Source organism: Nilaparvata lugens, chromosome 6 (genome assembly GCF_014356525.2).
Source record: "Nilaparvata lugens isolate BPH chromosome 6, ASM1435652v1, whole genome shotgun sequence".
Classification (NCBI taxonomy): Eukaryota; Metazoa; Arthropoda; class Insecta; order Hemiptera; family Delphacidae; genus Nilaparvata; species Nilaparvata lugens.
The window spans coordinates 10,116,333-10,141,423 of NC_052509.1; the positions used below are offsets into that span (position 1 = coordinate 10,116,333).

At 33.5% G+C, this 25,091-nt stretch overlaps 1 protein-coding gene across 1 annotated transcript in view; it reads right to left on the reverse strand.

The window, feature by feature from the left end:
• The window catches only part of LOC111049867 (apolipophorins), a 110,969-nt gene extending 88,150 nt beyond the window's left edge, over window positions 1-22,819 (reverse strand). The window contains exons 1-9 of the mRNA XM_039431347.1: window positions 22,692-22,819; window positions 16,333-16,359; window positions 14,095-14,294; window positions 12,144-12,329; window positions 9,535-9,684; window positions 8,248-8,437; window positions 7,010-7,241; window positions 4,978-5,143; window positions 2,319-2,492 (exon numbers count right to left, since the gene is read on the reverse strand). Of these exons, the coding sequence (XP_039287281.1) occupies window positions 2,319-2,492; window positions 4,978-5,143; window positions 7,010-7,241; window positions 8,248-8,437; window positions 9,535-9,684; window positions 12,144-12,329; window positions 14,095-14,294; window positions 16,333-16,359; window positions 22,692-22,758 (1,392 nt within the window). The 5' untranslated portion in view covers window positions 22,759-22,819. The remainder of the gene's footprint in view (window positions 1-2,318; window positions 2,493-4,977; window positions 5,144-7,009; window positions 7,242-8,247; window positions 8,438-9,534; window positions 9,685-12,143; window positions 12,330-14,094; window positions 14,295-16,332; window positions 16,360-22,691) is intronic.
• Window positions 22,820-25,091: the final 2,272 nt, after the last annotated feature.

The window sequence follows — 25,091 nt, forward strand, 5'->3', positions numbered from 1 at the left end:
ATAGCAATATTACTAAAAAAATATCATACAAGATGAATATATATGAGTCGAGGAAGTTTATAGTCGATATAGTTTGCATGATAATGTACTTTGTGAAGGAAGGACCTTCAAGCTATAGCGATCAACTGCATAACAACACATTAAAACCATATAAAATTGCAAAAAAAACTGTCAAAAATCAAGTTGCATATCATCAAGATGAATATATGAGTCGAGGAAGTTTATAGTCATAGTTTGCATGATAATGTACTTTGTGAAGGAAGAACCTTCAAGCTATAGCGATCAACTGCATAACAACACACTAAAACCATATAAAATTGCGAAAAAACTGTCAAAAATCAAGTTGCATATCATCAAGATGACTATATGAGTCAAGGAAGTTGATAGACGATATAGTTTGCAGAATAATGTACTTTGTGAAGGAAGACACTTCAAGCTAGCGATCAACTGCAAAACAATTCATATAAAGTTACATAAAAATGAAATTAAACCCCATCAAGTAACAAATTTATTTACATATTACACAAAAAAAATTGAATGAAGGATATCGATAGTTGGAACAATTGGTCAAATGACTTTGTGGGTAGACCTTTCGGGTGAGAGATCAACTAGAAAACAAAATAGGCCCTCAACTATACGAGCGTTTTCCGCGCGTCTTCAGAAAAAGCATGACCTCATATGGGGAGCGTCTATATTAATTGTTTGGAGCTCGTATATTTCTCTCCATAAGAGACAATGCATCCGGCTAATGCGCTAAAACAATGCAGAACATCTGAGACGCTCGAGTAGTTTGGGCCTTGGCTACTGAAAGGATTTGGATTTGAAAGAAATTGACAAGAATAAGTAGCCTAATATATTGCTCGAAAAATAATATTTGAATCAAGGAAATCGATAGTCGAAACAGTTGTTGATGAAACAAAGCACACTGTCTGGGAACCTTTCAGGCTGAAGATTAACTGGAAAACAACGGATTGAAAAAATTGATGTGGAAAAGTATTGACAAAAATCAATAATATAGGCTAGTCAAGAATATTATTCGAATGAGGGGAATCGATAGTCAAAACTAGGTTTCCAGGTTAAATATCAAAAAGTGATTGAAATAATTAGAAGTTGGTGTGACGTTATTAGAGTGGATTAATATTTAAATAAAAGCATAGAGAAACAAAAGCGTAAGTAGATATCCCATGGTATAGGGCGTTTATGTCGCAACTTTTACTGTTATCTCAAGCCAATTATTGTCGATTTTTACTGTTTTGACCGGGTAAGAGTGTATGAACGGCACAATATGAGATACTACCAGCGTCATAAAGCTTCACAGGAAAGAACTACGTGGACTATCAGTTTGAGATAACAGTAAAAGTTGCGACATAAACGTCCTATACCATGGGATATCTACTTATGCTATTGTTGCTCTATGATAAAAGTAACATTACACAAATAGATGGTTCAAAATAGATAGGAACTGTCAAAAGATGGAAGAAAATGTCAGGACAATTTATCAGCATTGTAAAGTACCAAGTATAAATGTTTCCACTGAGGATGATGCTCACATGAGCTCTAGGCTTGTGCATGGCAAATGAAACGAATGAGTGGACCTATAGCGTTAGGTGGGTTCCTAACCACCGAGATGATATTCAGAGGACTCGTTTCTTCAAGTGGTACCCTTACAACGGGAATAGCAGCGCATGGAGCTCAACTTATATTTTTGATAGCTTCGATAGCTTCTCAGTTTCCCAAGCGATTAATGAATGAATAATAATCACTTTTGAACAACTAAATTACGACATAGCAGTCAGGTATTTATAAATAAAAGCTATTAGCTTCTACTCACATTAGTGGAGCGCTTTCGGACACTAGGCCCTTCATCAACACTGGCCTAGTTGTTTTTTGAATAGTTACAAATTTTCTTAAATAAATCAATATTATTCGTTACAAGTGGTAATTGAGTGGAATATTTCGAATTAATTCATCAATTTAAGCCATCTACATTCAAAATTGATAGTTTTAATGTTTATTTTGGACTAAAATTTTATAAAAATTGTACAAGTGAAATTCTAACCTTATCTTGAACTTTGTCACCTATAAATTTGGAAGAAAAATAGCACAAGGACTACATTATTATATTTTCATCTTTCAATGTTATTTGCATTTGCAATAAACATGTTTCAAAACTGACTGCTATGTCATTTAGTTGTTCAAAAGTGATTATTAACAAGCAGTTCGTAATGAAAATAAACATTGATGAATGAATAATAATATTACAAGCGATAATTATTGAAATAAATATATTTTTTTGAAGAGATTGCAACAGAATTTACCTTGTTCTCGTTCTCAATAGAATCGACCTTGCAGCCAGCAAAGACTGGTGCGGCCAGTTTGGAGAGCAGCTCCTTGAATTCAGGTACATTCTGGCAATCATGCAGGTTGCAGAAACGGCCGGCGAAGGAACCGATTCCCAGGTAGGCGATGTGGGGTGCGTTGTCAAGAAGAGGCTGGAAATACGATAAAATAGTTTTAAATTGATTATTGAATACCAAAATTACCATACAGTAGAATTGTGTTGAACATTCATAGTTGAGAATGATATTGTATCTTTCAATCGGTAGAGAGTAGAAATTGGTAGTATCAATCGGTAGAAATTGTATCTTTTCAACTGGTAGAAAGATTTACCAAGTACTACCAATTCGGGAAATATTAACGATAAAGGAGTTTTCGCCACACTGCACAGAAAGCAGCTGTTTTCCAGTCCCTACTTAGATCTGAAAGACATTGTTTGCAGACGACTCTCGCCTGACGTAAGAAGCAGGTTTCTTTCCGGCCGCTAACATGGAACTAAGAGACCCACGAAACCGCCCAACTTTTTGGCGTCAGCTATACCTGTAGTGTGTCAAAATATATCGTACGCGACTCTCTCAGAAAGGTGTTTACGGTATTCGGATAATATATTCCCGGGCTCAGCAAGCCTCGCCCGAGAAACTATCCACAAATCGTAAACACCAACTTTCTGTGCTTGAAGCGTAATATACTATTAAACGAAGTTTAAAATTATTTCTAAAGGAGGAGTGCTTTTATAGTCTGAAGGACTATATTGACTACTGTAATAGAGTCAAAGACAAATAGTAACTATATGCTGGATATAAATTTTATGAAAAATTAATGGTTTCTAGCTTTTTGCTAGCACTTTGACTTGTCTGACACCGTTGAGGCCAACCAGACGTAATATCTATCTATCAATAAGTAATTAAACTACTGAATTAATGTGATGATAAAAAGTTTTAACTGATTGATAGAAAACAAAAATTATACTACAGAAGAAATTTGTTGAATATGAATTGATATAATATGTTGAATTATATAACTGTACCATATATAACAGTAACACTCAACTATGGTTGATTCATAGATAAGTTTTGTTCAGGTTTTATATCACAATTCAATGTAGCACTGAAAGTACTTTATATAGTGAGGTCCACGTTATAACGGCAGTGTTTGTTTAGCAATGGTATTGCTATCATAGTATATCATTCAACAAAGCGGATAGCGCTATCTCTTTCTCGCTTTGCTCTGTTGCCAGATCACCCTTTAATAATGTAGAATTAATAATAATCAATTAACAAAATCTCTATCATGAAAATTCATTATTGGATTGTTGGAAAATATAATTTCTTGCTTAATAAAATAGAATTAATTATATTAAACGAGAATGAACAGTTAATAATTACATCAATAAACCTGTATCAGCTACCGTCCATAAGAAGGCATTGACAAGACAGAGGTTCGGCGACGTTGTTCTGCTATCTTTCTTCAATGCAATTATAACGTGGTTCTCACTATAGTACTCAATGATATTTCCTCAGTAATAGAGAAGTTATGTGGAGTGACTTCATGGTGAATCATGAAATAATGTTATCTTCATGCAAATCATATATAATCTATGCCACCATGTAGGCTACTTGTACTTGAATAAATTTAAATTGAGTCCTTACGATACTGGTAAAGTTCTTCTAGGAGAATGAAGTTCTTGTAGCAGCTCCAATACACAGGTATCATTAATTCTAGAGTTAGATATGATAATAAACATTGATATGCCACTTAATTCTACTATAAGGCACTAAGATAATGAACAAATTGGAATGCTACACTTACAATGATTGCCTTGAGCGAGGCCTTGGTGACATGAATTAAATATCTCACTTAAAGTACTTCTTATTGGACAAGAGGTAAAATTAACTTATAATATTTCCTCAGTCAGAAATACTGAAGTTGGAAGAAGGACTGACCAAATGCTGTATCATTGAATTCGTGTTATCTTAATGAAAATCAAATCTGATTCACGCTACTTTAACTCGAATTTAAACTGAGTACCATATACTGAAGACGCTGAGGAAAGCAATGTTCTTAAGCAGCTCCATTACACAAGTCTCATTAACCTTCCGGCAGTCGCGCTGTTGTAAACAGTACAACAGTGTCAGTTTTTTTGCTGCATAAAACTATTGAATGGGGTGGTGTCAGTGGATGAGTCACCTATGCATTCCAAAACTTTCCCCCCATCACTCCACTGAGTTGCAGTATCAACCGAACAATGGTTCAGTCTTTAGGTGCCATTTAATCGCGACAGTGCATAAGATAGGGAAAGACTGTATATGGGGACTGTAAACGAACCAATAACACATAATTGATGGCTTTGCTTGATGTAACTTATTGGGCTATGAAATAGTAATCATCCAAATGTTCATAGGCGTAAAATGATCCAAGAAGATGGATGAAAAAATTATACAATTAATTAATATGTTTTGACAGTGAACAGAGTACATAACACTTGCAAAATTGGATGTTGTACAAATACAACACGTGACTGCTCGTGTGATTGAGTAGGGCGCGACTACCGGAAGGTTAATTCTACAGCAAGATATGATAATAAACATTGATATGACACTGTAAGCTAAGATAATAAACAAATTGATATGTGACACTCACAATGACAGCCTTGAGTGAGGCCTTGGTAACATGCTTGACAAATCCAAGGTTGAGAATCCAGAATCCCTTTTGAAGTTCGGAGAGTTCGTTGCCCTTGACAAGTTCTGCCATGACTTCAACGGCGTCTCCATTGCTGGCACGGGTGATGGCATCCAACAGAAGTTTCCTGAAAAAAATTGAAAGTTCAATGAACTTGATAATATTCAAAAGACTGGAAGGAAAAACATGGTGTTTTAAAATCAAAGAAAGTGTGGTGTTTTTACATCAGGTTTAATTTTTAATTTCAAGTTTATAAATGGAAGGTGAATGGGAAGAGACTATTCTTAGGGAAAATCTATACAAAGCGTTTTAATCCCAAATTTATTTAGTAACATGCAATAAGGGCCAAGCCATACAAAGCTTTTTTGAGGCGTTTTTAGGCGAGTCGACAGGGCAGTAAGCTCTCCGATTGGCTGAATATGAGTTGATTCACAAACGTCAACCCAATCAGCCGATTGGTGAACTTCCTGCCCAACCGACTGAAATCGCCTGAAAAAACACTACGTATGGTTTGGCCCGTATAAAATGTTACTAAATCAATTTTAACAGTTTTTGATTACAGGTAGCATTATTTCTCTGTAGTCTATCCTCAAGTAGCCTACACAATAGGATCCCGAGTGGTCGCGCAGTGATAAATTGAGTGGTCGCGCAGGAATCTACCATTTTTGGTTCCGGAGCTACGAATTTTCAAAAAAGGGGTATTTCAAAATTATGCAAACCTAACACTTCTACCCTATACAACTTGGATATTTTTCTAGTATAGATAAAAAACACACATCACGTGAAAGAACAATTCATTATGAACAGGATTCCTTGGGAATTTTCGAATTTAGTAGTGAGGGGAGGGGGAATACACCCAAAAATAGAAAACCATTTCCTACAGCCAAAATACAAATTTTTCATTATTATACCTTTTCAAGGCCTTCCCAACAAAAAAAAAATACATATTTCGGCTAAAATCATCTCACTAGGGTTATTTTCTATGAGAATCACCCGATAGAACCATTTAATTTCTTATTATTATTGAACGAAAATCCAAATTAAATTCTGTAATTAACCCCGAAGACTTCTGCTACTGCAAATATTGACAACAGGGTAAACAGCTTGATGGAAATTCGATGAGCGCTACTATTCAAAAATTATTTTCAGCCCGGGATGACAAATAATATTTTTTGAATAGTAGCGCTCATCGAATTTCCATCAAGCTGTTTACCCTGTTGTCAATATTTGCAGTAGCAGAAGTCTTCGGGGTGAATTACAGCATTTAATTTGGATTTTCGTTTAATAATAATAATTAATTTATTAGCATTTGAATAATTGCAATATCTCAGTAATTTCCATCTGTAGACATTTAATTTCAGTATTTCCTAGTGGGGGGTACGTCATAAGGATAAGTCAAGGATCAAATCTTTAAACACTTATAACTTTTGACACAATGATCACATCTCATCGTACTACAGCTCATTCTTCTCAGCTCGTCTAGGCGGTTCATAACTGAAATTTGATGAACAAAAAAAATACTTTTTTACTAGTTTCAACTCATTTGGAAGTCTAAGAGCCTGTTCTCATGACAACGATTTACGTTCGGTTGTCGCGCGGTTGACAAACCGAGCGATTGCCAGGTATAGGGAAACACATGGTGCCGTACACATGCATCGCTCGGTTTTAGTAGTCGCCGGCGAATCGCGGCGCTTGTAGTCTCAGACTACAACCGCTCGGTTGTCGCTCGGTTGCCGGGCGGCTCGATATACTAGAGCAGGCATGAGAGCGTTCACATGTCTTCAGTCAACCGAGCGGTTTCGATCAGAGCAGTAATATATGTTCAAGAGTAATATATGTTTAAGAGTAATATAGTGATTAAGTAAGTACATTGGTTAAGTAAATCGCTGTCATGTGAACAAGCTCTAAGAATCGAGACATTCACATTCTCAAATACTCTCAATCCTGCATAAATCCTTCCAATGAACACTTTCAGATTTTAGTTTCAACTTACTTGGAGGTCTCCTTGCCCTTAGCCGCATTGTATACACTGACAATGTCTGCCTTGTTGGCTCGACTGATCACCTCAACCAGGTTGGCAAAGTCGGAGGCAGCTGATGGCCTGATGTGTGGTTCGGTCGAGCTCTCGGCAGCAGCCAATGCCTTCTGAATCGTGTCGGCCGAACAGGACGGGTCACTGTGCAGGGGTGCGGAGAAGATCAGAGTCGATGGCTTGTTGGCAGCGGCTTCAAAATACAATAAAAAACATAAAATACAAAAATTATTTCACTATTTTCCTTGCACATAAAACAATATTCGTCGCACATTGTATCACTACATTACTACCCTACATATCAGAACAATAATAGTTTTTTTCATCACATTCCATAGTAACATTACAGAAGATCAGCGAAGGAGGGTTGGTGACGGCGGATTAAAACAGAAAAAAAAGAACTGAAAGAAAAAGACGTTGACGTTGTCAATACATTATATTTGCTCAAAATTAATTTACATTACAGAACTACGTTTCATGCTAAAACACCTATCACAACTTCAGCTGAGCTAATGTTGTTTGTTATTGTTGAAAAAACATTAGTTCTGCTGAAGATGTGGTAGGTGTTACCATGAAAACTGGTTCTGTGATGTGAATTAATTTTGAACAAATATAGTGGTATTGATAACATCAACGTCCCTTTTCTTTCAATTATGGAGACATACCACCACAACATATCTTACCATACAATCAATATTAGAAAAAAGAACAATCATTTTACTGTTTTATCGGTTGGTTTATGCGAAAAATATAGAAAGAGATTGAGGTGAAGAGAGAAGAAGAATAGGGCCAGACCATATTAAGCGTCTGAATCGAGCTGAAAACTAGACTTGTCTGAGAAACGCGTTGTGTGTCTCAGCCCTTAGAATTCATTATAGTGCTTTTACATGGTTCAGTTGGAAAAAAATCATGTAGGTATTACAATAGAATAGAATACCTTTATTATGGTCAACTCACACTTACGTGACTCAGGTCGAGAAGAAACTCGACTCTAGTCGAGAGCATGTGTTTCCAAATACCAGTCGATTCTAGCCTCCGTGACGTCACCATTTAAAAACACAATGCCCTCGACTAGAGTCGAGTCTCTGCTCAACCTGAGTCGCGTAAGTGTGAGTTGAGCCTAAGCCTCAATAGAATATCACAATTTGACATATAGGCTAGTCAATAGTATAATAAACTTGTATGAGTCAATTCATTACCTGAAATGGCTCCCTTGGCCTTGGATACAAAAGTGAGTTTAGTCTTGACAGCGACAGTGGCGCCAGAGTCGATGGACAAATGCGGCTGATAGTAGTACTTCTCGTCACTGACGGCACTCTCGAGGACGCCATCTTTGATTTGCTGTTCCACCTTCAGACTGGACGACAGAATCGGTGATGATTGGAAAGCCTAAACAAGAGAAAGAGAACAGAATCGATAAATTAGGTGAAGAAATATCTATAACATATAAAAATTATCACGATAATCGTATTATATTAAGCGAGCAATTTTTGTATTTATATTTATATCTGGTTATATTTATGTTCAACGGATTTCAACGGATCTCGAAGACGGCACTAACGATTTTCACGAAATTTGGAACATAGTAGGTTTATGATTGCACTAGAGGTCTCATCCTTGAGAAAACTCGCTGAACGACATTAAAAGGATAATTCATCCTTGGCTGAAACAGCTGTGAATGGTAAAAAAGTGAGTGAGCGAGTGAGTATGTGAAAAATCAAAATATCGCATCCCCGAAATTCATAAGATGACATATAGCCAGCTGTGAAATATAAACACGATCATTTTAGAGAATTGTGTTCTGTTTATCAATAGATAAAAATAACAAGCGAAGCTCGGTGCCCCGATATCTTTCTCACTTTGCTCTGTTGCCACATCGTCTTTTAACAATGTAGAAGTAATAATGAATTAATAAAATATTACATCTTAATTATGAAAATTCATTATGAAATTATTGAAAAATAAAATTTCTTGCTCAATAGAATATAATTGATTATTTTAAACGAGAATGAACAGTTGATATTACATCAATAAACCTGTATCAGCTACCATCTATAGCAGGCATTGACAAGACAGAGGTTCGGCAACGTTTTCCTCCTATCTTTCTCCAATGCCATTATAACGTGGACCTCACTATAGAGGATCCATACTTCAACTGTAGTTTTGTAGCTTGACCATGACAAAAACATGGAAATTTACATTGAACATAAAAAAATGGGAAATTTTATGATTGCAATTGCGTCACAACATTCAGAAAGTCCCACGACTGTATAATTTTCACCAACTCTGCTGATTCTTAGCCAATCAGAGCATATTCTGAGTGTCGTGATAATAATTATTGGCCTACAATCAGTAAGTGTGAAAACGGCCAGTCGAGCAATGAAATGAGTCACCTTATTTCAACAAAATACCAACCATTTCCCTTTGGGAATTGTTTGGTTGATTGAGAATGTTTGTGAATTTTATGAGCTTGTTTCAGGACTTACCGAGTTGAGACTGTAGGAAGCAGAGATGACTGGGAAGTTGAGGATTTCGCGGTGCGCACATTGGTTCAGGTTCCTCGTCTTCTTGATGCGGTGAGAGTTGCCAGACTTGGAGAATTCAAAGTCAGTCGGGCACACGCCAAACACATCAGTCTGCAAACAACGTTGAAGAAGTCATTTCAAGTAAACTACCTATTAAAGCTGACAATATACTAAAATGAATGTCAAGTAAGCTATAAACGCTAATGATGTATATTATTGAAATGAATGTTATTCTGGATATATCCTATACTATTAAACGAGCAATTTCGGTTTATATGTTTAGATGTTTTTATGTCTATCTGTATATGTGACCGGATCTCGAAAACGGCTCTAACGACTCTCACGAAATTTGGAACAAAGAAGGTTTATGATAATTTATAATCTTAATGATAATTTTTCAGCTGGAAATTTTGTCGTCTATCGATACCGTAATGGAAGTGAGTAAGCGAGTGCATGTGTGGGTTATTCCTCAGCTGGTCTTACGAGAAGAATAATCCAGCAAGAAAAACTTATTTTTGTTTATATCTCTTTTTTTGAAAACATGTTAGCTTCAGAAATTCCAAAATATTAACTATATAAAAAACATTGAAAAACTTTGGAAAAACATTCAAAAACATTGATAAACATCGAAAAACATTGAGAAACCATTGAAAAACATTTTTTTTAAACAATTGTTTTTTCAATGTACTGTAGAACAGTACATAGTATATTAACAAATATTGTAGCAAACATAGTATATCATTCTAAATCGAATTCAAAGTGTATCTATTTGTAATTGATGATGCATTTGTTTTTTGAAGTGTGAATAAATTTTTATTTTGATGGTAGCTTAACATAGATTTTGATTTGGACTGTAGTCTAAATTTGAAAAGGGACAGTTTTGGGCATAAGCCTGTTGTGCCTCCTCATATAACTGTAAAAATAATTGTACGACTGAGAAAATGAATAAATAAATATGAAACATAAGTTCAATCTTTTGTTACAAATTTTCTGTCCTTTTACACTCCAGAGCGAAGCTTGGTCCCCCGATATTCATAATGTATTGGACAAGAAGTTCAATGTTATGATAGGACTAATGATAATAATTAATAATCCATTACTCTACAGGATAAGAAGTTTACAATAATTTTAAGCCAAAAATTCAAATTCCAGAATGTAGAGGGGACACTTCAAGAGAAACCGTAAAATGGAAAGTATCGAAATTCGGTAGCGATACTCGAACTAAAATGAGTGATATAAATGAACACTCAGAGTATATGAATTGTGTGTGAGCTGGATGACTTATTTATTATGTCAAATAGGACTAAAAAAATAATTTGAACTATATTGAAGCAATCTTATTAATTCCCAAAGTTTCTTGGTTAGAAAATATTCAAGGGAAATTCCTTTCCACTGGGAATATTCCCGTCCCACATCACTATGACTGAATCATAACTTCTAACTATCCGACTCTCTACTCCTATAGTTTCTGCAAAACTTACTGCAGCATTGATCTTATGGAGTACAGCGCTGCCAGATTTCACAGAATCCAGAGACCTTGTGAAGCAAATGTGTGAGAGAAAGAGCGAAAAAGAGAGCGTAAACCTTTCTGATAGAATTGGCTTAAGAACGGCAACAATATGATCCTATTGTTCCATGAAACCCAGTGCTGCAAACTAAGATTTGCACAGACCATAGAGATATTTCAGGGTAGAAATGAAAGAATTGAAATTATATAGTATCGAGTAGGCTACTGCCTTAGCGGTCAGTAAGGTCAAAGCTGCGTTTACACCGGAGTTAATAACACAAGTTTTTAACATTTTTGTTATCAACTGGTGTTAATTACAAAAGTTAATAACATCATGTTGAGTTGCGTTTACACCGGAGTTGATAACATTAGTTATTAATAAAAAATTGTCAACTTGACTGAATCGACAAAAAATTCTCTTGAAAAAAGTTGATAACTCGTGTTTTCAACAGAAAATTCCTTGTTATTAACAAGATTTATGTTATCCATCGAGAGTCGGTAACTTTTGTTAATAACAGGTTACTATCTTCCCCGCAACCCCCTCGCCCAGCATCCCTACCCTACAACTACAGCTGTTCCCTAATAGTCCACAGCTGAAGACAAAACACGTGACAAGTTATTAACTTTTGTTGATAACAAAACTAGAAGCCAAAAAAAAACATGTTATTAACTTATGTTGAAAACTTCTGTTTTGAACTCTGGTGTAAACGCATTATAATTTATTTACATTAGATCAGAAATGATGATCATTATTTTAACGATCACACACATGTTTCAATTCAAATTTGAAGACAATTTTTTGCTTTTTGTTCCGGCTGTTATATCATATATGAATAGTCTCGTTAAATGAAATCATATGGAAGTCAATTATATTGATAACAAGATCTTGTTATCAGGGAATTTTCTGTTAGAAACATGAGTTATTAACTTTTGTCAAGAGAAATTGTTGACGATTCAGTCAAGTCAATAACTTTTTCTTAATAACTCGTGTTATTAACTCCGGTGTAAACGCAGCTTTAGAGATTTGAAAAAAGTATTTAAATTTAGATGTTTGATAAAATACCTCGTAGTGAGTGGTGACACCACTGTCCTTGTGCACGGATGCCTGGAAGAGCGAGATGATGGCTCGCTTGATGTTAAGCGCCTCGTGTGAATCACCCTCTTCCGAGCAGACCTCGTTCTCGATGCGGCCATCGTTCAGACTGAACTTCACCGGGTGTGCTTCCAGGTCACCTAGTCCGTTGTACGCCTGGCAAAATTAACAAAAAATATTGAAAAATGATGAGAAAGTAAAAAAAAGATTATATTGAAAACTAGAAAACGAGGGGAACAAAGAAAATTGATTGAAAACATGATAGTTATTATTTGAAAAAACGCCTTCGAACACTCTGAACTTCACAGGATGCATAATATAAACGCATTCAATGTGATCACACCCTTAGGCGCCACAAACACGCGCATTCAACAAATCAGCTGATGCTATTCTTGTTATACAGAGTGTTTCAGAAGTAGTGTCGAACATTTTAGGGTATTAATCCTGGATGATAGGAGACGACAAATAATGTCGTATTTGAAGTGTCCAAAACTCAGCGGTTGTCTTTATAGCTGCCATTTTGTTTTTTCACTTTGAAATTTTCATCTCACGAACGAAATGTTGTATTGATTTGGCATGAGTATTTATGCTATAAAAACTCAACTTTAAAAAATAGAAAACAAAATTCTATGTGAATTTTCAAAATGGCAGCCATTTAACATTTTTGTTGGCAAATTTCACGAAAACCATTCACTTTACAGAAACTTTACAAGATACAAAAAAAGTAAGCAAATTTTATCAAGATTATATTATTATTATTATTATTATCAAGATAACAAGGATACCTTGTATATTTATAGTATATAAGGATAACTTGATATTTATTTAGATTGGTCAAAGAAAAACAGATAAACCATGTTTGGACACTTAATATACGTCATTTGTCGTCTCCTATCATCCAGGAACCCTAAAATTGAACCCTAAATACCCTAAAATGTTCGACACTACTTATGAAACATTCTGTATATGTACTTGTACAGATGTAATAGTGTGAAATTGAGCGGGTATATTGTAGTTGTTTTTTGTGTGTCTTATTTTTCAGGTTTTTGAACTGGAATCAACTTTGATTCGTACTTTCAGATTATAGTGTGAGAATATTTGACCATGTTTATTGAATTTGCTAACTTGTTGCTTAGTTGTCAAAATTAAAGCAATTTTCGTGCATTTTTCAAATGCAGTTTCAATTTCTTTAATCTTGTAGATTGAAAATTGAGTATGTCTTCTTGACCTGAATCGATTGCTGAATAACTTTGTTCTGTTTGAAAATTTGACATGTTACCTGACTTTTATTAACTCGTTTTACCTGTTTAGAGTTCAATAAACCTGAAATTGAATTTTATTAGTATTTTTCATTGAAGTTCCTGACTCGTAGTTGCTAGTTGCTAAAATAGGTGACAATTAGATAATGTTGATAATCTGTGCATTTGAATGAACGAATCCACTAAAAGCTCCCAACCAATCAAGGATTTGAATAGAGATTTGATAGCATAATTTTGGTAGATATTATAGAAAAGAAGAAACACCCCCTCTGTTTACATTGGTGCACAGCGGTGGTATAGACTGCAAGAATGACTATCGAACCAAATGTATTCTTATATATTTCATATTTGGAAGATTAACTAAATAGAGACAAATATGTCACCGGTTACAGAAATGATGTCAGGTGGGGTGTATGGTTAAAAATACCTCTACCGGTTACACAGATATAATAAGCAAAACATCAGCTGATGACAAGAAAATGTAGGTGTTTGTGGCGCTTAGTCTGTATGCTCGTTAAGAACCAGGCTTCATATGGTATCAACTGTCACATCTCCAGCCGTGTTGTCGTGGACAGACGTAAAATAAATAAAATCTAAATTCAATTCAATATTAATATTAAATTATTTAAAAATACAATAGCATATAAGGAGTAAAACCTCACCTTGCCGTCAGGTCCGTTGACCTGAACGTTGGCGACCTTAAGGACATAAGAGCACTGGGGTGCGACGCTCACTTGGACATCAGCTGTAATGGTGACCTTGCTTACATCTCCCTGTGCTCCAGCCACCGTGGTGACTGTGGCACCATCCAATTTGTATTTGTAGCTGGCTCCTTCTTCATACTTGAAAAATCCACTTGAAGCTACACAAAAAACAAAAATCTAAATAAAAGCTCTATCCTCATTCCTTAAAATAACCCTACTTAAAGCTATACTACTATCGTAAGATTCGCGTTATAAAGTCAGCACCTGATTAACTTTTGTTCGCTATCCTTGTCTGTAACTGAACAAAGCAGATAGCTCTATCCTTTCCTACTTCCACACCGTTGCTAAATCGTATGTTGGAGATGGATAAATACAGCGTGATTCAAAAAGAATACCACAACTTTAAAAATCTGTATCTAATCAAGGAAACTTGGGTTATAAATCAAAATGAAGAGTATTAAAATAAGTTTTTCCCCACTAGAAAACAAGTTCACAAATGTTCAATGTGACACCCTCCAGACACTCGAACTCGTTGCACACATTCAGTAGCATATCGGGCATAACAGTTTGAATAGCTGCTGTTATTTCTTGTTTGAGCTCCTCAATGTTAGCTGGTAAAGGAGGTCGATACACTTCATATTTAACGTACCCCCACAGAATCGGAGGGGGTGAGATCAGGGCTTCTTGGAGGCTAGTGATGAAGTGCTCTGTCTCGAGCTGCTTAGCAGCCGATCCATTGCCTCGGATAGTTTTCATTCAAATAGGCACGGACAGATGAGTGCCAATGGGACTAAATAAGGAACTAAAAAAACTTCAGAGCTTCCTCAAATCGATGACTGATAGTGCTCTACTCTCCTTTTATTATTTGCAGAGTTATCAATTTTCAAAGTTGAGGTATTCTTTTTGAATCACGGTGTATAATGAGAAAGCAAAATATTTTGTCTTGATTAAGGAAATTTATTATTAAAACATGGGAAAATATATTTTCTTGGCGAATAAAGTATATATTAAGAATAAAATCAACAATTTTAGGCTATATGTACCAGAATAACTTGAATCACAACTTTCTACTATAGAAGGCGGTGGAAGAATAGAACAAAGATGAACAAGAAAAGAAACTAGCCGCCGACCTATCATTTTCACTGACTTGATAATGTGATGCTCACTATAGGAGAATTATTATAAATTATTATTATAATTATCAATTTAAACTATTAATAATTCAAATATAATTACCTATTTATTATAAACTTTCTACTATACAGAAGAAAAGGAAAATACAAAAACATCCAATGTAGAAGTGTCACAAGATGAACTACTGAAGGATTTCATGAGAAAATGAGACTAGCGTTTTCCTAGAGCTCTACTTGGAAAATATAAATATGAAAGAGATACTGACTACTTTTCAACTGCAAGAGGAAACCTCAACCCTTGTGGCTCAAAATTGGATAGAATTTTATACGATTGTCTGTAATATTTCCATAGACTCTAATGGTGTCTCTAATCAAGAAATTTTGATTGTAAATGCTGTACCAAACTTAAATATTATTTATTCATTCAGAATTACACAACTTACAGAAAAGTACCACAGGCTTATAAGCCCAAAACGGTTCCAATTCTAATTTTCACAACAGTCCAAATGTAGCTAGGTTATGTGTCACCTCAACATTCTTCAATTACACACTCAATTTACTATTCAAAACACACAAAAATCATTTTTAAATTGAAAAAAATACTTCTCAATTGAATTAAATCAATCACAAATATTAAGAAAACTCAAAACTTTGAAAAGAAACTATGAAATTGTTTGATATTTTTTCAAATTTATTGGTTCATAAATGAAACTTTCATACATGAAAATGAAACTGCTCTATAAAACATGATGATCAAGCATGAGACCTTCATGACCACAAGAGCTATCCAGCTGGATAATAATAGATTATCTTGAAGAAATATTCTTGAATACCTCCTTCAAATAATGTGAATTGGAAATTTACAAAAGTAATTTTGTAATCTGGGAATTCTAGATTATCTCGAGGAAATTCTCAAATACCTCCTTCAAATAATGTGAATTGCGAATTTATAAATTGCAAAATTACAAAATTAATTTTGCAATCTGGAACTTCTGTACTTATTATCAGGTTATCAACTATTCTGAGTTAGTTTTTTTTAGAATATTTCATCAATTTTACTCACCTCCTTGGCAACCAGAGCGACACTTATCTGAAAACGAAAGAGAAATAAATTAATGAAATGTCAAATTCTATAAATAAATAAATGAAAAGTTCACTCAACAAATCACAAATGTAACTTTGTATCAGTTACATTATAATTATCAACTATGAGGTAACATGTAGTTGAAAGATCAGAGAGGAATTTCAACATAAACATGACATTAAAAGGCATCAATACTACATACAAGTCTGAATAATGATATCAAACCTATATAAAACTTAGATATTGCTCATCAGATACAAGATTTTATCATTAAATAACTCATTTCAAGTAACTTATTCAAATTTTAGTATAAAAAATTGGAAATCCATATTAATTTATTGAAATATATGATATTAAAATATAGACAATTCTTTGATTTCTTGTGTGACTTTTTTATTCCACAAGAGAAAATGCTTCTATGTTCTGATGAATCATAAAAAGTTGTATTTTCTCATTCTAGTGGAACATGAATAGATTCTATTACAAATTAAAGCACAAAAAATTATTCCACAGATAAGAATAATTATTATGATCTCATGAAATATCGCGCCAACGTCTGAATTTTTTCAATAAATGTATAAAATTAGAAAAACTGATAGTTCAAATCGCATGTCTTGCATTAGAGATAGTGATAATATTGATGCACTGCCATTTGAACTTAGATTATCTAGGTTTCTCAGGTTTTTTCAGATTTCACTAGCATTTTCAGATTGAACTACGCAAAGAAACCCATCTAAATAGCCGATTTTCTTACAAAATTCTAAAAGAAGTGGAGGAAAAAATAGATAATCGATCAGAAAAGTTGATAGCCTCATTAAGCAAGTCAAGGCTGAATGATTAGTCAATATTTTTTGGGACTTTGAGTGAGCTCATTTTGGCTGTATGGGATTTTCAATTACGTTGTAACTTTAAAAAATTAAGATGTTCTACTTTTTCGTTTTTTATACATATTTTAGTCAATAAATTATGATCATATTGTAAATAATATACTATTGTGACGCAATAGATACATTACAGAATATGTTTGTGGTAAACAACCTTTGATACATTGTAATCTAGCACAATCTAGATATTTTCAGATAAGTTTTGTTTTCAACTGGATTTACTGAGAACAACAATATTATTTTTAATGAAAAACAATTTTATCTGTTGTTTTAGAATATTTACTATATTTGAGTGAGGTTATTTGAGATTTTTGGTAACAACCGGTTATTGGTAAAGCTGGTTGGTAACAGCCGGATTTTAAAAAATATTCTCTGGAGAGAAATTTCTCTTTTCCAATAAATTTATCTAAATACTAAGCTGTTTTTTTAAATACATCTTAATAAATAACAGCAAATAATTATTCACCTTCCAGCTACTATATCATGTACTATTGCTAACTAAGGTACCATCCCTTCATAGATATGAGTGAATTATTCTCTCAGAGGGTAAAAACAAATAATGATAAGGTAATAGGAAGGGTTATGATGAGAAATGAGATACAGGCTGGGCGTACACCGGTTAGTCACGTTTAGTCACAATACTTCACAAAGTTGCTTATGAAGACATGTCTAATTGCTATGCCTTGTCAGTGTGAGTTGTGTCACAAGCAGCTATGTGAAGTATTGTGACTAAACGTGTCTGATCATGTCTTGTCTAACTGGTATGCGCCTATAGTAGCATAAGAAAGTGAGTACCAAAACACCAGAAAGTGATTCTCAAATTATAATTGATATTTAGTGGAGTCACTCTTCAAGTGGTCACCCATCCGACAGGAGTATCAGACGAATGTCTCTTAACTTATCTAAGCGATAAGATGACAGCGCAACCACGGAGCTAATCGTTTCAATTATTTAACTGAATAATGAATATTCAAATCTATAATGATTCTGAGTACTATTGAGTAGGTACCCAATTTTATAAAGAGATAAATTGAATGTTTTATATAGCAAAATACATAGATTTATTGTATTTTCCCGTTTGTATTCAATTCAATTTATTTCCATCAAAAAATACATCAATAAAACATTTACATTACAATTCAATAATAAATATTTTCAGGAAATAAATATTCCCTCACATAGACTATTGGTCCGTGTGTGGGGGAAGAATTCCTATCTATAATAACTGTAAAATAAAAAAATCTGCAGAATTCTACCTTAATATTATTCTCACTTAACTATTACAATATTGGAAATATGTTATATAAAGAAAAATAAATATAAATCATTAATAGTTTTTTTTTAATAAACAGAGCATGATGTCGTGTCTTTCTTTTATTAAAGACTTGGTATTATGTTGGAGTACCTATTAGAGACAAATAGAACAAGTATCTTCAACGGTATATTTATTCTATGGTTGAATATAAACAAATGAAATAATTCTTCCACATTTTTTAATCTGATAAGCATTTTAGTGATATGGATGTTTGATTTGATATTTTCTGTTAAATTTGTTGAAATTTTAACAAAAAGGAAAATATATGAAAAAATAGCATCTTGATAGCTTTACCTATATTTAATTTACGAAGGATTTTCAAAAAACCTCTCAACAAAAAACATGGAATCATAAAATTGAAGACCAGTCTATTGTGAAAGAGTGAAATTGGAAGGAATGGATACAAAAATAATAAATAGATTTGTACAGATGGAAGTTGTATTTGTTCAAATGCTTTTTAATTATTTCCGGACTGACAAATAATTTTTTGAATAGTAGCGCTCATCGAATTTGCATCTAGCTGTTTACCCTGTTGTCAATATTTGCAGTAGCAGAAGTCTTCGGGGTGATTTACAGCATTTAATTGGGATTTTCGTTTAATAATAATTAAATAAATTTGTAATAAGAGGAAGTAACCAGTAAATTCCTGTTTATTGAACTCTTCCATAAAAATCAATTACAATAGATCATATAAACTCATCCAGTTTTGCAACAATTAACCATTGAATTTCAACGAATAACCCAATTATCTATTATTAAAAAATTAATTAACAGATATTTGCTGCTTATTCATTTCAAGGCTATGTCATAATTAAGTGATAATATTGTTTAAGCAAGTATTCAACACATATCATCAATATTAAAAGATACAGACAAAGAAATTCAAAGATAAATCAATTGAAAAGCTGCCATAAAAACGTTGATATCCTATCAATTGCTCTTTAGACCTCATTACTTAATGAAATCTATTTGTGCTCTGATAAAATGAACAAAGGCTATGGTGCATTAGACTTTCATCCAACGAGAACAAACAATTACTGGTCAAATGTGGAAGATATTTATGAAACTGGAGATAATGCTTAAACTTTCCTATTCAAAAATTAATATTGAAGATATATTGTTCATGTTCAAATAGATTTGACAGTTTAATAAGAGAGGTAGGCTAGTCAATTGGCTGGAAGAATCTGGTTTAAACAGGAAAATAAGAAAGCTTTAAAGGATTAATTAGATTCAAATAAGAAGTAAGGAGTCACTAGAATTTCTCTTCATAAGTCCGGTTCCTATTAACTATCAAGAGACCCTGTTCTATTCTAGTCAAAAGATTTGACTGTTTAATAAGAGAGGTAGCCTATTGGTTTGTAGAATCTAGTTTCAACAGGAAGATAAGAAATCTTCAAAGGATTAATTAGATTTTAATAAGGGGTAACGAATTGCTAGCATATTTTTTGATAATTCCGGTTTCTATAAACTATTAACAGACCCGGTTACACAATAGCCTGTTAAATTTTAACCATTATAAAATACTACAAGAACCAAGGCATTTTTAAAAAGAATAAGTCTTCTCAGACTAGTTCTCGTGGAATGCAATCATGATTAAAATTTAACAGGCTTCTATACAAATGGGTCGTAATTTGAGTTTTTAAAATATTCAACCATTAAAGTAGCCTAATAAAATAGATGTTCCGATATGAAAAACCAGGTTTCAAATTTTCAGATTAAAATTCAACAGGCTTTTGTGCAACTGAGCTCTAATTTGAGTAATAAATATTTTGGTAGCCTAATAAAATAGATGTTCCTATATGAAAAACCAGGTTTCAAAATAATTTGTGAAGCCAAGAGAAATGTTGGATTCAATATCTTCTAATGTTTATTGAAAGTATTGGGGCCAATCCACATGAAGGGGGTTTTCAGGCGTATTCAGTCAGATGAGTCGGCAGGGCAGGAATCTCTCCGATTGCTTGATTATCAGCTGATTCCCTGCCGAGACGTCTGAAAACGCCTGAAAAAACACTTCGCATGGCTTGGCCCTGACGTATAAAGGAAGTATTGAATTCAAAAATGCTATTATTTTCACCTTCTCATCAAATTGAGAGTCCAATAATATTCAACAGAATTTGAGGTAGAATTTTCTGGGTTGACGTAGTAAAACATATTAGGTATGAATAGTAGACAAAACAAAAGATTATGAACAGTTCACTAATTATTTCATATTAATGTTATGTAATGTATTTATAATGTGTACTGTTCGATGAAATGTCTATGACCTTTGTTAATATTTTATTATATACGATGCATAACATGGAAAATAAAATTGAATTTTCCCTATATTTTCTAAATATAGCTAAATATAATTTTCTAAATTTCCCTATAGAGACTTTTTAGCCTGTGACTCAGAAACTATAGCAGGTTTGAATGAGTAATTATCTGTTACTTTCGAAGTATTATGAGGCTTCATAGTCAAGATTGGAATATTGTGTGATTCAATAGAGAATGTATTTTCTAATTTCACAATTTCAAAATTTTCCAACTTGCATTTCCTTGTGATTCATCGCATGATATGACGGATATTATTAGAATAAAATAAACAAATAAAGTATTCCATATTCAATTATAATAAATTATTTTAATGACATAAAAGAGGCCTGCTTATCCATTATTTATCTATAAGAACTCTTCATGAAATGTATTAATTCAGGACTACTTTCTTTTATTAGAAAGAATCATTCTTAAAGAATCCTTCAAACAGAATAATGTCCCAATTAAAAAAAATTGTTATTCTTCAATAAAAAAATGACCAATCCTTCCACCTTTCACTCCAGACTTTTTATATAGTACGAAATTACACCAGATTCAAGCAACTCTAGTCTAAATTGAAATCCCATACCCAAAATCAAACTTTAATTGAAATCATACTATTTCATATGAATTATTATTCAAGAAAGATGGTAACTTTTCTGATGGTAACTTTAATTGAAATCATACTATTTCATATGAATTATTATTCAAGAAAGATGGTAACTTTTCTTCCACTATTTTGTCTATGATGTTTTACATCTTCCAATGTTAAAAGTATTCCCTGTATCCTTTCACACAATGCGATACTAATAACAATTGGATTGATTGGTAGAATAATAGTCATGATCATATAACTGCATTTTTCTCTATTATTGTATTATTTTCATTAACAATAAACATCAATTTAAGGGGGTACGTCTCACAAGACGTCAGACTATTCGTCTGATGAACTCAAAACACAGTAACAAGGTAGATTTGTTAATTTATTCAGAGAAACTTGAAGAAAAAAATTAAAAAATCTATTGATAGGCTTAGGCTACTTAATGATGGACAATGGTGGCTTTACTCTCTCACTTTTTAAGGGTTGTGTGGAAGAGAGGACCTAGAGTCCTAACTCCACCCTTAAAAAAAACAATTATTCAATTCATTTTTCTACTTTCCTATAGATACCTTCCACTCTATCCTATATCCTTAGAAAAAACATTTCTAATTTTAAAACACCTTGATGATTTTCTTCATGAATATTCCTGATTTACCTTTGTACATCCTCAAGGTGTATGAATCATTCAAATGACCACTCGTACAAAAATTTGTATGACTATATGTATTCTGACTTTTAATGAATGAAAATTCGGGGGAGGAATAGTTTTGGGCTGTGCCTGTTGATCCTCCCCCAAATTATTTTAAATAATAATTTTGTATCATTGAATCAATAAAAAAATAAAAATTAAAAAACTGGACAAGTTGAATCCAATTCAAAAATTCAATCCAAATTCAGTTTAAAATATTACAAGGGTACTAATGATTTTCCATTATCAAATCCAATTCTAATAACGTAATTTATTAGGTTAGCTACTTCATTTGTTAGTTTAAAAATAATTCCATTTAGTACCCTATTTTAATAAAACGTTTTTATATAATACAATAACAGGGTAATATGGTATTATTTTTCTAACTTACAATAATTCTAACTCATTATAGAAGCCTACCATTTTAAAAAAAAACTTTTCTTATATAAAATACAATAACAGGGTGCAATGGAATTATTTTTTAACAAACAAATCAAATCCATTTTTTTAGTAGACAAATCAAATTCCAATAATTAAATTGCTAGCAGCTCTTACCGGCATAAACTACCGCAGTAAGTGTACACAATATTCCAAGGGTCAAAAGTCCTCGTCTATTTCCCATGTTGACGGCACAAGAAAACCATTAGGACTGGATGTCTCAGTTCATCGCTAACTGCTTTTGTTTTCCGGTTGTGGCGGGTGGGGGCAGAGAGGGGTTGATTCCTTCCCCTTCCCCTCCAACCAGACTTCGCCATAGGTTCCCCTCAATCGGTCACTGCTAAATCAAATAATTCAGTTAGTATATTAACATGCATTATCAGTCAAATGCTTGACATCAAATAATTATTATCATTTTCTTGATACCTATTATTTTTATTGTGTAGTAATTGGTTTTTTTCTCCTGAAAACAGTGAATCATTTAGTTTTTGTACAATAGACTATGGTTTTGTACACAATCAGTTTGTTTTTGTATAATATTAAGCAGCAAATATGGACATTACAAACGTGGTCTGCATTCCTAAACAAGGTAGAATAATATAATTTCCTAAACAAGGTTAAAGAAAAAATAAAGTGACAAATACAGTATTATGTTTATTATTGGCCTGCATTCTTGAACAAGATAGAATAATACCATTTCAAATTATGAAGTGAAAAATAAAGTGACAAATTCAGTATTACGTTTATAATTGGCCTGCATTCTTGAACAAAATAGAATCAGGACCTCCTATATACTACCCGATCTGAGCCTAGAAAAAAATGGCCGCCGTATGTGGTGGTCTTATAGGAGTTCCTACTGAGAAAAAATCACTAATCAACTGTTAGAGAACGTCTCAGTTTGTCGAAATCTCAGTTCGTCCAGTTCCTGTTTGAAATATCATAGGCAGTCACCACTTAAGGCGACCATTTTTTTTGTAGGCGCAGGACCGGTATATAGGAAGTCCTGGTAGAATAATATTATTTAAAGTGATGGAGAAAAACATAAAGTGACAAATCCAGTATTATAATAACGGGTGTTTCAAGAAGAATGACCCAATTTCAAACAGTTATTTATTTGAAAAAATGGTGTACACAAACCAATTTTACATAAAATTACTCACAGAAGTATCAAGTTTATGATGATTTATTATAAGTGTTCTATGTGTCCTCCTTTTGACTCTTTTGAGGCTCGGACGACATCTAGACGGTAGCCAAATTCATATACCAAATATATCAAGTTTATGATGAAGTAGCCTACTGTAGGTGTTCTATGTTCCCCCCTTTTGAAGCTCGGACGACATCTAGACGGTAGCCAAATTCATCCCAGACTGTTCGTAAGATGTCTTCTCGGACTGTAGCTACTGCATCAGTTATCCTGGTTTTTAGCTCCTCAATATCAAGTGCTAAGGGAGGAACAACGTTAAAGATCGTGTTTATGTTCCTCCCTTAGCACTTGATATTGAGGATCTAAAAACCAGGATAACTGATGCAGTAGCTACAGTCCGAGAAGACAGACATCTTGCGAACAGTCTGCGATGAATTTTGCTACAGTCTAGATGTCGTCCGAGCCTCAAAAGGAGGACACATAGAACACTTATAATACATCAACATAAACTTGATACTTCTGTGAGTAATTTTATGTGAAATTGTCTTGTGTACACCATTTTTAAAAAATAAATATAACTGTTTAAAATTGGGTCATTCTTTTTGAAACACTCGGTATTATATGACATGGTAGAGAGCATAGTAATAATACAGTTTATAGAGGATTATATAGAGAATTAGAGCATTATTTATAGAGTTTAAACAGTTTAGAGAGCACAGTAAATACAGAAAGATAGGAGGTAAATACAGTTTTGTAATTGATTTATTATACAGAGTGCTAAGTTTGGCACTGAGATTATTGAGCCAAGGTATGGCATCTTCCAGGGCGCAGTCTAATCTATGTAGACACCCCAGGAAAACTAGTCAATTGAACAAATTCATTAATACAGTGATTATTCAGAATAAAAGGCTTTGACATTTGGTCATCCTCGAAGCTCGTACCGTATGTGAGTATATAGCGAGGTCCACGTTATAATGGCAGAGGAGAAAGATAGGAGAACAACGTTGCCGATCCGCTGTCTTGTCAATGCCTTCTATAGACGGTAGCTGATACAGGTTTATTCATGTACCTAGAATACATGTAATCTAGGTACCTTGGGTTTGTTGATGTAATATTAACTGTTCATTATCATTTAAAATGATCAATATTATACTTCATTAAGCAAAAAATTATATTTCTCAATAGTTTCATAATGAATTTTCATAATTAATATGAAATATTTTGTTGATTTATTAATTCTACATTGCTAAAAGACGATCTCGCAAGAGAGCAAACCGAGAAAGAGATAGCGCTATCCGCTTTGTTGAATGATAGACAAGGATAGCAATACCATTGCTAATCAACCACTGCCATTATAACGTGGACATTTCTAT